The sequence below is a fragment of the Trichechus manatus genome, unplaced genomic scaffold (assembly GCF_000243295.1).
Source record: "Trichechus manatus latirostris isolate Lorelei unplaced genomic scaffold, TriManLat1.0 scaffold00048, whole genome shotgun sequence".
NCBI classification, from domain to species: domain Eukaryota; kingdom Metazoa; phylum Chordata; class Mammalia; order Sirenia; family Trichechidae; genus Trichechus; species Trichechus manatus.
Window position 1 is genome coordinate 578,626 of NW_004443984.1, and position 15,096 is coordinate 593,721.

Genomic DNA, 15,096 nt, shown 5'->3' on the forward strand with positions numbered 1-15,096 from the left:
CTTAGAAGAACGAACAATTTATTATTTCTCCCAGTTGTAGGGGTTGGCTGGGCAGTTTCTTCTCCTAGGCTTATTTGTACAGCTACACTCACCTGACAGGTTGGCCTGGCTGCAAGGTCCGAGACGGTCCCATTCACGGGTCTGGCAGTTGGTACTGCCTGTTCATGGAATGCGTCAATTCTCCTCCAAGAGCCCTCAAATCCTCCAGTAGGCCACACTTCCTTATATGGCAGTTTCAAGGCAGGGTGCCAAGAGAGCAAAAGCAAAAGTTGCCATGCCTCTGGAAGCCTGGGATCCACTTCTGTCACATTCTATTGGTCAAAGCAAGTCACATCCTGTTGCTTGGTCAGTATCTATAAAACACATGTGTGACTCATCAGGCGAGGCTTAGAGGTCAGTTCAGAATGAGCGTGAGGAGGGTCAGTCTGTGGCCTAGCCCAGTAGGATCATCACTGTCCAGTAAATGTTTAATTCAGATGAGAGGATGTTGAATTGTGAGGTCGTTAGAATGGGTCATATCCTTTGGTCAAAGGAGAAACTGAAGCACAGTCAGCCAGTGTGTGAGTAGAATCAGTACATCATAGAGCCAGAAGAACCTCACCAAACCAGTTTTCGTATGAAGAAATCAAGGACCAGGAATAGGAACTGTCTTGCCCAAGATCACACTGTCTTGGGTCCCTAACACCCAGCCTCCTCCTCTTTCCACTCCACCCCATCAGGAGGCCTAGCGATGGAATGGGCTGGGCTCAAGCAGCTCGACTGTCATCCCCAGCAGGGATTTGTTTCCTCTGTCCGTGTCTCTGCTGCACATTTGTAAACTGAGCACTTTCAGCACACCTGGCACCACGTAAGGCACTTATCACCATCTCATCTGATCCTAACGGGACTGTCCCCATTTTACAGATGAGAAACTGAGGCCCAGAGAGGACAACTGAGTGGCCCAGAGTCTCACAGTTAGTGGGGCCAGTCTGCCTGACACCAAAGCCTGCATCTCCCACAGTGCTGCAGGGAGAGTTCAACCCTGATCCAGGCTCCCAGTGGGGAGAGAGGCAGCTCCCTGGCCCTTGGGGGTCTCAAGATAAAGCCCATGGTCAAGAACAGGTATATACAATGAAACCAAAGTTCACTGGTGGTTACCAGGGGTAGGTGGGGGGAGGGGGAGGTCACTCTCTAGATAGTAGACACTTGTTACTTGGGGGGATGGGAAATATAACAAATGTGGGTGAAGTGTGCACAGCTTGACCAAGGTAAATGATGTCACTAAGAAGTAGGCAAGAGAAAAGGATGTTTTTGGTAAATGCTAGGACATATACAACTGTGAAACAACAACTACAGAACAGGAGTGTGGACACGTGTATGTATGTGTGCATACAAGTGTATAGGCATGTATATGTGTGTGTATATAGGTGGGCATGTATAGATGTATTTATATGCAGGTGTATATATATGTAAGCATATGCATCCACATATATTCATACATACAACAAAGTACATATGGGGCACAAACACAGATACTTAGTAAACACCTTGTGAGATTGATTTTAGGGATCTGAAGACTTAGGACCATAGTTTCATGGGACAACTCGGTCAACTGACGTAATATAGTATGTAAAGTTTGTTCTACATCCCAGTTTGACGAGTAGCATCTGGGGTCTTAAAAGCTTGCAAGCAGCCATCTAAGATACAATTATTGGTCTCTATGTGTAAAAGAGAATGAAGGAAATCAAAGATTCAGACAAGAAACTAGTCCACAGGACTAATAGTCTGCCTGAACCATGACCCCATCTACCCAGAGACCAGAAGAGCTAGATGGTGCCTGGTTACCACTACCAACCGTTCTGACCAGAAACACAATAGATGGATCCTGACAGAATGGGAGCAAAATGTGGACAGAATTCAAATATTTAAAAAGCCCAGATTTACTGGGCCAGTTGAGACTAAAGGACTTCCCAAGACTATTGTCCTGAGATACTCTTTAAATCTTGAATCAAAACTACTCCATGAGGTTATCTTTCAGCTACATAACAGATTGGCTCATAAATAAACAATATCACTCACCCGTGAGTACTGTGCTCCTTTAAAAATCATTTATATGAGACCAAATGGTCAACACTTACTCCAAAACAAAGATGAGAAGGCAAGGGGGCAGGGAAGCTAGATTACTGGAAATGGAACAATCAGAATGGAAATAATGAGAAAGCTGACACACTGTGTAAAATGTAACCAATGTCACTGAACAAATTATGTACAAATTGTTAAATGGGAACATAATTTGTATAAACTTTTACCAAAATTACAATAAAATACTATTTTAAAAAAATAAATAAATAAAGCTCATTGCCTGAGGAAGTGCTTCAGAGGCCTGGGTGGAAGCAGCAATGGCAGGGCCTGGAGCCGCCTCTGAATATGGAAGGACTAGAGCCATACTCTGGTCTACACCTCCAGTTTGTGGATGGAAAAACTGAGGCCAGACCAGTACCCAGGCCTCAGGGTCCCAGTCCAGGGCCCTCCCACTGCACAGGGCAGCTGGGAGAAGGTGAGTGGGGCCCCAGTCAAGCTGGTCAGACACACAGGGCAGCTCTGTGGCATTCAGAGAGCATGTTTATTTACAAAGCGCTTTACAAACATCGGCTTATGCCTCCCCACAGCCCACTGTGAGGTAGGTCAGTAGTCATATCTACAGTTTACTGATGGGGAAATTGAGGCACGGAATGGGGTGTGGCCTGCCCCATTTAAAGAGAGCTTCCCATCCATCCATCATAAAACAACAAAATAAACAAACAAAAAAGCATAGATCCTCCATCCCAAAATATTCCTTCTTCCTCCAAACTCCAGGGGTTATTTCACCCCTGCTCTGGCACTGCCCCCTCCCCAGAGAGCCACAGAGAGCTCACATTCAGGAGCTATTGTTCAGCCTTGCAGATTGTCACTGGCCCAGGCTAAAGCAGGGCCAGGCCAGTGAGGCCTGAAAGTTATGGGAATCGGGGGCTAAGGTGACTTCATTCTGCAGATGGTGGGTCAGGCAGGGAAGGGGCCCCACATGGGGCAGGGTAGAGACAGCCAGATCCTGGTTCAGGGAAGCTCAGAGCACATGTCAGGGAAGCAGAAGTGGGGAGGGATCATGAGCAGATATCCCTGGGGCTGCAGAGGCAGGGGCTGGAGGAGGGAGCTGCAGATCCCCCTGGGGAGGGCAGACTGGATGTGAACCACTGGCAGATCAGATCAGTATCCCCAGGACCCTCAGGGGCTGGGCCAGATGGGATTCTAGAGGCCAAGCCCCATGCCCACAGGGAGCCAAGCTGGGTGGAAACCTCGGTCTGGTACACCCTTTGCAGGGCCTCACCCATCTCTGCCAGGGTTGGGATGGAGTCAAGGGACTCAGGCCTGGGTCCCCCAGAGCTGGCAGTTGTAAGTTCCTGCCTGCTCCTCCAGGCCATGCCAGGCTCTCAGCACAGGCGGACAGGACCCTGTGGAGGTGGGGCAGGGCTGCAGCCTTGCTCAAGTGCCTCCTTGGCACACGGCCTCGCCCCAGGTAATGGTGAAAGGCCCTGCCCACAGTGGAAGGGGCACCAAGGTGGCCCGGCACCCACTCCAGTGCTTCCCCCATAGGGGCAGTGACCGAGCATAGTTGGAGACACAGGTCCTCCTCTCCAGTCCTGGACAGTGGGCCTGGCCCTGAGTGCACAGAGGGTGCCCCAGGCCAGGGGCCGCTATCTTGACTCCAGCCCTTCCAGGTACTCCAGGGCCACATCATAGCAAAAGTGGTACTGTTCCTGGGGGGTAGAGGGAGAGAAGGAATCAGGAGCCAGGCCCCACCCTAGTACTGGGGGTGAAGGGGAGAGGGGGAGTAAGAGGAGAGGGGACCATCCTTGGAGGGAAGGGGGAAAAGGGGAGTAAAGTTTTCACACTACATGGCCAGACCCCAAGACCCGATTGTAGGGACCAGATATAGAAGAGGAGGTGCTGAGGGTCCTGGCAGGGCATGGACTGGGAAGTTGGAAGTAGCTGGGCACAGGAGAGAGGCCCCTCACCAGTGTCTCCACCATATTGGGCTTGTAGTTGCGAAGCGTTTTGGCAGCAAAGAAAACGTCCACCAGGTTGTGGCAGCGAATCATCTCCAGGACTGTGGCACAGGCACAGAAAGTGCCACTGCGGCCGCCTCCATTTCTAAATGAGACAAACAAAAGGTGTAGGGGTCAGGCCAGGGAACCCAAAGGTGAAGGGCAGGACCCGCAAACCGAAAGGGAGGAGGGGCAGGTCGAGGAGCCCAGGAGAGAGGGGGCAGGGCCAGATGTTAAGGGGTGGAGTCAAAGGCTAAGATTGACATACTTAAGGTGGCTAGGAAGACATGCTGAAAAAGAAACAAGATTCTGAGAGAAAGGAGACCCGATATACTCCAAGAGAAAGACTCTGAGAGAAAAAGTCAGCTGAGAAGGAGAGCTGGGCAGCAAGCAAGCACCAAAGAGCAAAATGGAAAATAAGCCCTGAGAAGACCAGTCACCACCCCCGCAACCCAGACCCACAGGGTGTACCCACCACACACACACACCGAGTCACACTTGCTGCCTCTCACACAAAGACCCTCCCATCCCCTCAGCCCCTCTCCCTCATTCCCTGTGGTTCCGGGGTGTGGGTGCCTCTCAGGGGACAGGGTACTGACTAGCCCCTTAGCCCCCTCCTCAAGGGCATTCAAGGCTCTGAGGGCCCTGATGACTCAGCTCCCACCCCCAGCATCCAGTATGCCCAGGCTGACATTGAGAGGGGAAGTGCTGAAAGCACGAAAAAGTGGGGAGCAAAGGAGTGACTGCATCCAGACATGAGTAAATAAATTTATGAATGAGGGCACATATATGTACGAATGGATGGATGGATGGATTCATAAAAGAACGGTTGCATGCATGCATGAACGAAGATTGAAATTCCTTTGGCTTAACAAATATGCTACCATTTCGTGGGATGAAAAATTCTGACACAGGACTCTGTTTAACTGACGAGCTCAAAGGTCACACAAAGAGCACTCCCTGGAAGCGGACTGAGTTTCTCCAACGAAGGCAGGCCCTACCTCGCTAGCTGAGCAGAGGCCAGGCTACAGCCCTCTGGGAGCCCAGGGGTCTTGGGGCCAGTCTTGGGGGCTCTGTCAGACTGGACTTCTGTCCCTGTCCTGTTGGCTCCCAGCTCCCCCTCCTGCCGCCCTCCCACAGGGCCAGCACTCACAGGCAGTGCACAATGGTGCGCCCATCCCCGCTCTCCGCCTGCCACTTGTCCACCTCAGCCAGCAGGTGCAGGAAGGCCTTCTTGGAGTCAGGCGTGTCCCGGTACGCGGACCAGCGCAGGAACTGGAAGTGCCGCACCAGCAGGTGTCCCTCCTGCAGCTGGGGGTACGGCAGCCAGACCGGGGGACGTAAGCACCCAGGTCAAGAGAAGGTCATTAAAGGCCACCCCAACCACCACACCCATTCTCACCCTGAGCTCTCCAGATCACTCACCCGAGAAATGTTCTGCACCCGGAAGACACGGGCCACCAAGTCCTCATCCGCAGTGCCTGACACAAACTCCACCTCCATGAGGCCATACTGTTGTCGGCCTGGCTCTGGCCAGTACTGCAGACAGGGCTGGGGGACCAGCACCAAGAGATGAGAGCTGAGTAGAACCGGGCTGGGACAGCTGTGCTCACATCCACCCCTAGACCTCCCCTTGCCCCGGGGCTCCCATGCACCCTGGCCCACCCACTCACTCTAGATTCGCCTTCAGAGCCCTCTCACTCACCACCACTCACCCATCAGACTGCAGTGTACACCGGCCCCATGCATCTGCACCAACACATTCAGATCAGCTGAGACCAACCCTTCATAGACGGCACTGATGCCCACCCACCATGTGGCTACAGATCTGCACCTTAACTCTCTCTCACACACGCATGCACGCACACACACATGCACACACACATGCATGCACACACACACATGCACGCACACACTCCTAATAAGGCTGCCTCCATCCAGGGATAGGCCTCAGATGACCCCTGCCCTGGACCTCTCTCTCACTGCCTCTGTCCTCAGCACCAGCTCACAGAGATGGGCTGTCCTTGATGCTGTGACACAGCTTAGCACCTCCACTCCTGACCCAGGACCCCTCCATGAGTCAGGGTTCTAAATGTACCTCTCCCCCAGGCCACAGACTCAAAACAGTGGAGGGACAGAGGAGGCACAGCCCCTGCACGCACACATACGCAGGTCTTCCAGCTTAGTCAGTCGGAGCCCCAGCTTCTAGCTTCAGCTCTGCCTAGAGCCTGGGAAAGGCTCTTCCTTTCTCTGGGTCCCTAACTCCCCAACTGCAACAATGTCCCCAAGCTCCCTCCCAGAACACACCATGCTTCCTCTCTGACCACAGTCCCATCAGGAGAGGATGCTACCTTCCTCTTTTTTTTGCTAAAATCCTGGCAACTCCTTGCATGTAGGCCTTTGTACATGCTGTTTGTTCCAAATCTTCCCCTACCTCTTTACCTAGTTAACTCTCCTCTTCCTACACATCTCAGACCAGACACCACCTCCTCCAGGATACTCTCCCTGATACATTATTCCCCAGGCTCCTCTGTGGCCCTGTGTCAGCTCCGTGATAGCCCTTTTCCCTATGTGCTGTCACCATCTGCTTTTATACTTGCTTCCCTCCAGAACCATGAAATCCTGGGAGGGGCTGTGTCTTCTCCCTCTCTGTCTCCCCACTGCCCACTGCAGGGCCCGGCAGGAAAAGTTGTTTGAATGACTGAGCCAATCAGTGGCCAGTGAATGATGTCCAGGTGAGGGTCCCTCCCCTCCAGAGGGCACCCTCCTTCCACAGCTGAGATTGCCTCCAGCTTCCTGCCCCAGGGCTGCAGCCCATTACCTTGCAGTCCTGGGTCATTTACACCAAGTGCCTGACTCATAAAGAGCCCAGTTAATGAAGTCTTCTGGAAGAGGCCATTAAGAGGCTGCCATGCTCATATGACAGCAAATCCTCCTGGCCAGAAAACACTGAAGTTGTAAAGAATTTCATTTTACTTGGATCCACAATCAACGCCCAGGGAAATATTAATCAAGAAATCAAACAACGCATTGCTTTAGGCAAACCTGCAGCAAAAGACCTCTTAAAAGTGTTTAAAAGCAAAAACGTCTCTTTAAGGACTAAGGTGCGCCTGACCCAAGCCGTAGTGTTTCCAATTGCCTCATATGCACGTGAAAGCTGGACAATGAATAAGGAAGGCTGAAGAGGAACTGATGCCTTCGAATTATGGTGTTGGCAAAGAATATTGAATATACCATGGACTGCTAGAAGAATGAACAAACCTGTCTTGGAGGAGGTACAGCCAGAATGATCCTTAGAAACAAGGATGGCAAGACTTCATATCACATACTTTGATATGAGGAGGGACCAGTCCCTGGAGAAGGACATCATGCTTGGTGAAGTAGAGGGTCAGCGAAAAAGAGGAAGATCCTCAATGAAATGGATTGACACAGTGGCTACAACAATGGGCTCAAGCATAACAACGATTGTGAGGATGGCGCAGGACTGGGCAGTGTTTTGTTCTGTTGTACATAGGGTCGCTATGAGTTAGAACCAGCTCAGTGGCACTTAACAACAGCAACAACCTGGGCAGAGAACTGGTGAGGTAGGGGGCTCAGGGATCTAAAGGCTCTGGTCACACAGGCTGGAAGGCTGGGCATCTATACTTCCCGGGAGCTCCAGCCTTGGGACACCCAGCCTTGGGAGCCCCAAAAGGAAATGGGGGCAGCCAGAGGGGCTGCCCCGGGGCTGTGGTCACAGAGGCAGTGTCTGGAAGGACCTCAGAAGTCATTGTTGCCCTCATCATCTTCATCCCTGCCATGGATTAAGTGCCTACTACATACCAGGCATAGCACAGTTCTAAGCATTTGACACACATCTCACATAGTCCTCACGATAATTCCCCGAGAACAAGTCCTGTGATAGTCTCCATTTTATAAAGAAGGAAACTGAGGCTCAAAGGGGTAGATTAATTTACCCTAGGTCACACCGTCAAAAAGTGAGGAGGCCTGGGTTTTACTCTGCCTCAAAGGCCCCGTCATGGGCAGTCTAGTCAAATGAGTAAAAGAGCAGAAGCTCTGGAATGAGGCAGCCGGAGGTGGGGGGCACAGCTCTGCCACTTTCCAGACCTTGGAGAAGTCACTTCACCATTCAGGGTCTTAACTTTCTGCCCTGAAGCCCTCATCACCTGGTCCTTGTAAGGCACACAACTGGGAGTGTGAAGCAGTGTCTCTGGCATACAGCCGGTGATCAATGAGCCCTGGTAGCTCAACAATTAAGTACTCAATTGCTAACCAAAAGGTGGGCAGTTCAAACCCACCTAGCGGCTTCAAGGGAGAAAGACCTGGCAATCTGCTTCTGTAAAGATTACAGCCCAGAAAACCCTATGAGGCAGTTCTACTCTGTCACGTAGGGTTATATGAGTTACTTGATGGCACCTAACAACAACACGTTTCTCCAGTCTGGGACCCTTGCTTTACAGATGGGGAAACCAAGGCTCCGGGAGAGGGAGTGTGACTTGCCTAAGGTCACACAACAAAGTGGCAGAGCTGGGATCAGCCACTTGACTTTTGGGATCGCATCCTTGAACAAACTGGTGTCCTGGGGTGGCAGCAGCCTGCCCGGCCAGTGGGATGCCTCACCCAGGCGGAGTTGGACTGGTTCAGTTGGTTGAGCATGACGATGGAGGTGCACCCGTAGTCATAGACCAGCCTCCAGAAGTCAGGTGTGGTGCTCTGCAGTGGGTGTAGGGTCACGATGAAGGCCGCGCTCCGCGTGTAGCTCTGCAGGGAAAGCAAGAGTTAACTGGGCCCTGTTTACAGCCCCAGCACGGGCTGAGCCTCTGCCCAGGCTGTCCTTCCTGCCCTGCCCTCCCCTTCCTAGATGGACAGCTCTGCCCCCACAGGAGCACACTGCCTCCAGCAGCCCATTTCAGAGGGTGGCATACTGAGGCCTGGGTTCACAGGGTAGCCTTCAGGCCTCTAATGCATAAACCCACAGCACCCTGGGAACTGAACAGCAAAAGGTGCTCAAATATGTGGCAACAGGAGCTCAGACATGGTGGGCAAAGGCTGGCCAAGCCTGTGCTCCACCTCAGGGGTTCCACGTCTGCTGTTCCTGCTACCTGGAATGTTTTCCCTAAATGTCTGCATGGCTCCCTCTTTCTCTTCTTTCTGGTCTTTGCTTAACTGTTACCTTCTCAATGAGGCCCCCCCCCTTGCCATCTCACTGAAAACAGTCATACACATAGCTATCCAAACCCCCATTAAACACTTCTGCCTGGTTGTTTTTGTAGAAATTATCAGTGCTTTATATTCCATCGTATATTTGTTTATTGACTGTCCCACCCCACACCCAAATGCAAGGTCCAGGAGAGCAGATTCCTGGGTATCACCTATGCCCAGCACATGGCAGGGCTTCAGTAAATATTTTTGAATAAATGAATCCCTCATGGTCCTCCCAACTGCATGGCTGAAGGGTCTGAAACCCCAGCCCAGGTACTCAAATTCAGTAAAGGAGTAAAGGAATAGTCCCTCTAGGATAGGGGCAGAGGAAGGGGCCTTTAAATGGCTCCTGAACCCTCAGAACATGGCCAGAATCGGGCCAGGGAACAAGTCACCGCAGCAGGCCGGGTCCTGGAGCAAGTTCCAGCTCAACCACCCCAGAAAAATCTCCCCTGGCTGCAGATAGCAGATCTCAAGCCCCCATCCCATACCTTCCCTCCCGGCCTCCCCAGCCAAAGCTCCCTGAATCACTCATCCTACCCCAGACTCTATTGGGCCTGATCCTGGAGACAGCCCTGCCTGAACTGCAGGACCCAGAGCTCCACTCAGGTCGAGAGTAATACCTGCGAGGGAGCACTGGGTTGACTGCCCTGAATGGAAGATCACTGTGGAAAGATCATTGAGGGTAAGGGGTACTCCATGGGCCTGGTCCCCAAAAAGAGAAGAGGTCCCCTCCACATCAGAGCTCTCAGCTCTGCTCCCCTGGCTCCTGGGTCTTCCCAGATGCTGCTGGGTGGGGGAGTCCCAGAACCCCCTACCCCATCCCCGAGCTCTCACATCAGTCAGGGCCGCATTAATATAGTTGTTGGGGTCCCCGTCGGTGGAGATGAGGAAGGGCAGGCAGCGGTCAGGTGGCAGGACGTCCATGCTGCGGTTCTTGTCACGGTTCCGGGGCAGCAGGGCGATGCTGCACTCCTCCACATCCAGGGGTGGCGTCACCGAGTTCAGCGTCTATGAGGGGGGAAGGGATGGGAGGGTCATATCCAGTGTCCGCTGGATCTTCTCACAGCCCCCTGAAAGAGACTAGGCTGGGTTATTAACTCCATTTTATAGATGGAGAAACTGAGGTCCAGAAAGAAGGGAGAGAGGGCAGGGACTCAGGCTCCCTGTCTCCTGGGCCTTCTGCTCCCCTGTAGAGATCACCTGGTCTGATGCCCCCTTTGCAGCTGGGCAGAGACCACCACCTTCTCCCGTGTGAGGCCACACAGGGCCTAGATGGAGCTCAGCCTCCTGGCTCAGCTGTGTAACCCTATGTAAGCTACTGTTATCTCTCCACCTCAGTTTTCCCGAACTATAAAATGGGGTAATAACAGGCTTAGGCTGTGGGACTATTGTGAGAATACAGTGAGATGACGCCAAGCACCAAGCCTGGCACACTCGGAGCTCACTAAGCAGAAGGCACAGTGACGCCCGTGAGTAGCTGATCAGCCCTTTCATATAGACAAGCCCTAAAACCTCATGTGTTCCACAAAGTGGATCTCAGGTACCTGGCAGAGGTGGCTGCCTTCTTTAGTCATGGCCCTGTCTAAACAGAACGAAAGTCCTGAGCACTTCGCATTGTATCAAGCCAGGTACTCTGACATCACTTCCTCCATCCCTCTGCCTTTCTGCCTCATGCCATTCCAGATTCACGGGGTCTCAACAGGAGGGATAGTTTCTTTCTCTTGTTCTTGGGGATCCCTACCAGGCAACTTCAATCTTTCATGCTCCCCAAAGTCCGACAACCTTCTCCAGGAAACACAGCCAGCATTTCTGTGGGATCACTCTGTGCTAGATCTAGAGCGCCAGGCATGCAGCATGTGCCATCCTGCTGAACTCTCACAGGAACCCTGGAGTAGAAAGGACATCTGGGGTCTCTGCCCACCCAGTGACAACTCTCGGACTTGTCTCTAGAGAACCAGGCTTCTCCCATCACAGTCCGAGGGACTTGGGTGAGGCTGACCCCACCTCCAGAACCAGGCGTTGGGCATGTGACCAAGGTCTGGGACAATCAGTGTGTCCCATCTCTCTGGCCTCAGTGACTGGTTCAAGGATGGGTAGATGAGAGTCTGGTTCAGGACTTTTGTTAGGGCTGTCTGTTGGGAGCTGGAAGTGTTTTTTTCCACTGAGTCTCCTGGCAGTAAAGATGAGTGAGCCTGGCATTGCTAGGAGCCAGGGTGCAGGCCTGAGAACAAAGCCAAACATGGAGGAGAGCAGAAGCAAGAGTGGACAGAGACTAGATACAGGCATCATTATGAGCCCCTGGATCCAGCCGTAACTGAAACTGCACCACTCTTAGACTTTTCAGTTACATAAGCCAGCTGAGCTAGATTTTTGTCACTTGCAGCCAAAAGAATCCTGATGAATACAAACCTTACAAGGTAGATATTAACTTTTTTTTTTCTTTTATGGATAAGACAACTGAGGTTTAGAGAGATAAAGTGACTTGTTCAAAGCTAATAGCCCAACTCAGTCCACTGTGGTTTCAACCTGCTCCCTCCTGCTTGGCCCTCAATGTCTTCTTCAGCACGAGGATCTCCCAACACACTCATACCCACTCATACACATGGACACACACACTCATGCATAAACCCACACATCTGTGCACACACATCCCACACCTGGAACTCTTCCCGCAGCTGGGAGGAATTACTCTGAGGGTCAATGCGGATCATCTCCTTGTAGGTGGCCTTGAATTCGCTGACAGGGATGGTGGTCTCCCCACACAGACAGGCTTCCAGGATTGCATCATGAATGAAGATGTACTGCTCCTAAAATAGGAGGCAAGATATGAGGAACCAAGAGGGGCCTAGAAACTGGAGATTTTGGGGTGGGGGTGGGGGTGGAGCAAGTTGAAGGTTGAGGCAGGGGTGCTTTGAGGTGGGGTCCAAACATAGGTTAGTACAGGTTGGGCCAACCCTACACAATCCCTCATGGATATCTGGCCCAGGCATGGGGGGAATAATGGTAGTAATAATAATACACATTGCTGTTGAGTCGATTCCAACTCATAGCAACCTCATGTGAGTCAGAGTAGAACTTCACTCCACAGGGTCTTCAATGGCTGTAATCTTACAGAAGTAGATGGCCAGGCCTTTCTTCCAAGGCACCTCTGGGTGGACTCAAATCACCAACCTTCCAGTTAGTAGCAAGGGCAAACTGCTTGCCCTTGTGTAATATGATATAATAATAGCTACCATTTACTGAGTAACTATGTGCTGGGCACTGTACTACATGCTTTACATTCCCATGTCTCATATTTCATCCCTATAACAACCCTGTGAGAAGCTCTAAAAGGTGACAGGACAGCCCAAGTTCTCACATCTAGTGAGGTTACAAGCCTGGGTATGTCACGACTACAGAGCAGTGCTTCTAACTGGTTCATTCTAGTTTCAAACCCCTGCTGAGAATTTGCATTTCCACCCCAGATATACTGAATCAGAATCTACATTTTAACAAGATCTCCAGGTGATTCTCATGTATTATAAATTTTGTGAACCATTGCTCCACTAGTGGAGCCCTTGTGGCACAGTGGTTAAGAGCTCAGCTGCTAACCAAAAGGTTGGGAGTTTGAATCCATCAGCCGCTCCTTGGAAACCCTATGGGGCAGTTCTACTCTGTCCTATAGGGTTGCTATGAGTTGGAATCGACTTGACAGCAACAGGTTTTGGTTTGGCTCTACTAGTGCTTCTCAGAATTGGTCCCTAACCAGTAGCATTAGCATCACCTGGAAACTTGTTAGAAATGCAAATTCTCAGCAGGGGTTTGAACCAGACCGTACCAGTTCAAAGCCCTTCTACAGAGCCCATGACCCTGGCCCATGGCTGTTGGACCTCACCTAACAGAACACACTGGAGCTGAGTTTGGGAAGACTCTAAGAGGTTGGTAGTCCAAGTTCTGGGATGGGAAAGAACAGGGGACACCCTGGGGAAGGGAGGAGCCCAAGAGCAGCCTTCTGACACACTCCAACAGCTTTGAGCTCCTCCACGGGGGACCAAGTGCTTGAGGGGAAAGTGGGGACAGGGCTGGGTCTCCACACCTCAGTCTGGATCATGTTGACACGTCGGGAGCAGAGAGTCTTCACACAGTTATAAATGTCCACAACACCCTCACACTCTGCCATGTCCAGCATCACATCCAGGACGATGTAGCAACCCGTGCGGCCGGTGCCAGCGCTGGAGAAAGAGTGGCCCCAAGCCAGGTCAGAGACTTGTGGGAGGAGCCCAAGGCCATGTAGAAGGAGAGGGGACCAGGCACCTGGCCATATCTACACCAATGGAAGTCAGGAGACACAGAGAGATTTTAATTTTCCCCTAGCAAGAAAGAGTCAGAGGACTTCCGGCAAAATGGCGCTCTAGGCAGAAGCACCATGCCGTACCTCCACAGCAAAGATCTGAAAAACTAAGCCGAACAGAGAATACAACAATCCTGAAACCCTAAAACATCAAATGAAGAGATAAAGAATTCAGCCAAGCACCAAATGGAGTGAGAAAACTGACAGAGAATGGAGAGCGAGGAAAGATTCATGCAGAGGTCCCCTATCAGCTAACGCAGCGCGGATCCGCCATCTTGGACTCCTATCAGCGACCAGCAAACACGGGGTACGAGAAAGCAGCTTCACGGAGCTTCCAGCGGGAGACAAAACAACCGGTAATTTGCGATATACGTTTTCCCACCCCCAACCCTTCTTCACCTCCACTCGGCCTCCTCTGCTTCCCACGGCCACAATCTCTTGTCCGGGAAGCACTGGCTGCTTCGATTCCACCCACCCAAAAGGGCTGGCTCTCTGAGTGCCATTTGTTGGCTGCTGGTGTTGCTTTTTTCCACTTCTTTTGATTTCTTCCTTACCTCTCACCACCTCCCCCTCCTTTTGCTCAAATACCTGGCTCCGTGCGCCATCTTTGCTTCTTCCTGAGGGCCTGCGGAGCTCCATTCGAGTGTGGAGCTGCTTCCCAGTCTGGGCAGCCGCGCTGGTGGGATCCTGGGGCTTTTGTTCGTTTGTTTGTTTTGAATTGTTTCTTTGTTTTCTTTTCCTTTTCTTGAGTTGGGAGCCCGTTCTGGCCAGGTGGTGCTGCGTGGCCTCGAACCTATCCCCTCGGCTTGCACACACGTGCAGAGGGATCCCTGAGGGAATTTCTTTTTTCATTGGTTTTTTTTTTTTTCCCTGTTTTCTTGGGGGCTTTTCTTGTTCTTTTATTTTTTTTAACTTGTTTTATTTTCTTTTCCCTCTTTTTCCCTTTTTGTCTTTCTTCATTACTCAGCTTCTCATCTCTCTATATCATCCTTCTCTTTCTGTTCCCTGGATACCTGGCATTGTATACCTCTACACCTTCTATCCAGGCTGTACTGCAATACCTGAGAACAACTTCCCCAGACCTCATAGCCACACCAGTGGGATCCCTGGGAACTTTGCTGTTCTTTTCCCTTTCCGATTTTTATTTATTCATTCTTTTCTTTACTTTTCTTTTTTTTCTTCTTCCTCTTCCCCTTTTTGTTTTTCTCCATTTCATAGTCTCTCATCTCTCCACTCCAAAGGCAAACTCCCCTAGCATTCTTTTTTGTATGTTTGTATGTTTTTGGCTCCTATTCCTCTCTCCTCTCTCCCATATCCATCTTAGCTCCACACATAACAATCTCCCCACTACATCCTGCCTACCTGCGCCGTGCGCTTAACATTACACCACCAAGCAGCACAGGCACAGCCTACTGGAACCTGCCCTGCACTGATTACCGACCTGCCCTGGTGGCTGTAGTAAGTGCCACAAACAACCCGTCCCAGTAACTCCTCTTCAGC

At 51.4% G+C, this 15,096-nt stretch overlaps 1 protein-coding gene across 1 annotated transcript in view; it reads right to left on the bottom strand.

Moving 5' to 3' along the window:
• Nucleotides 1-2,570: 2,570 nt before the first annotated feature.
• Nucleotides 2,571-15,096, bottom strand: part of PTPRU (protein tyrosine phosphatase receptor type U) — a 96,484-nt gene continuing 83,958 nt past the window's right edge. Inside the window, exons 24-31 of the mRNA XM_004377015.1 lie at nt 13,342-13,477; nt 11,924-12,073; nt 10,101-10,274; nt 8,682-8,822; nt 5,487-5,612; nt 5,215-5,366; nt 4,032-4,167; nt 2,571-3,773 (exon numbers count right to left, since the gene is read on the bottom strand). Coding sequence (XP_004377072.1) covers nt 3,711-3,773; nt 4,032-4,167; nt 5,215-5,366; nt 5,487-5,612; nt 8,682-8,822; nt 10,101-10,274; nt 11,924-12,073; nt 13,342-13,477 — 1,078 coding nt within the window. The 3' untranslated portion in view covers nt 2,571-3,710. The remainder of the gene's footprint in view (nt 3,774-4,031; nt 4,168-5,214; nt 5,367-5,486; nt 5,613-8,681; nt 8,823-10,100; nt 10,275-11,923; nt 12,074-13,341; nt 13,478-15,096) is intronic.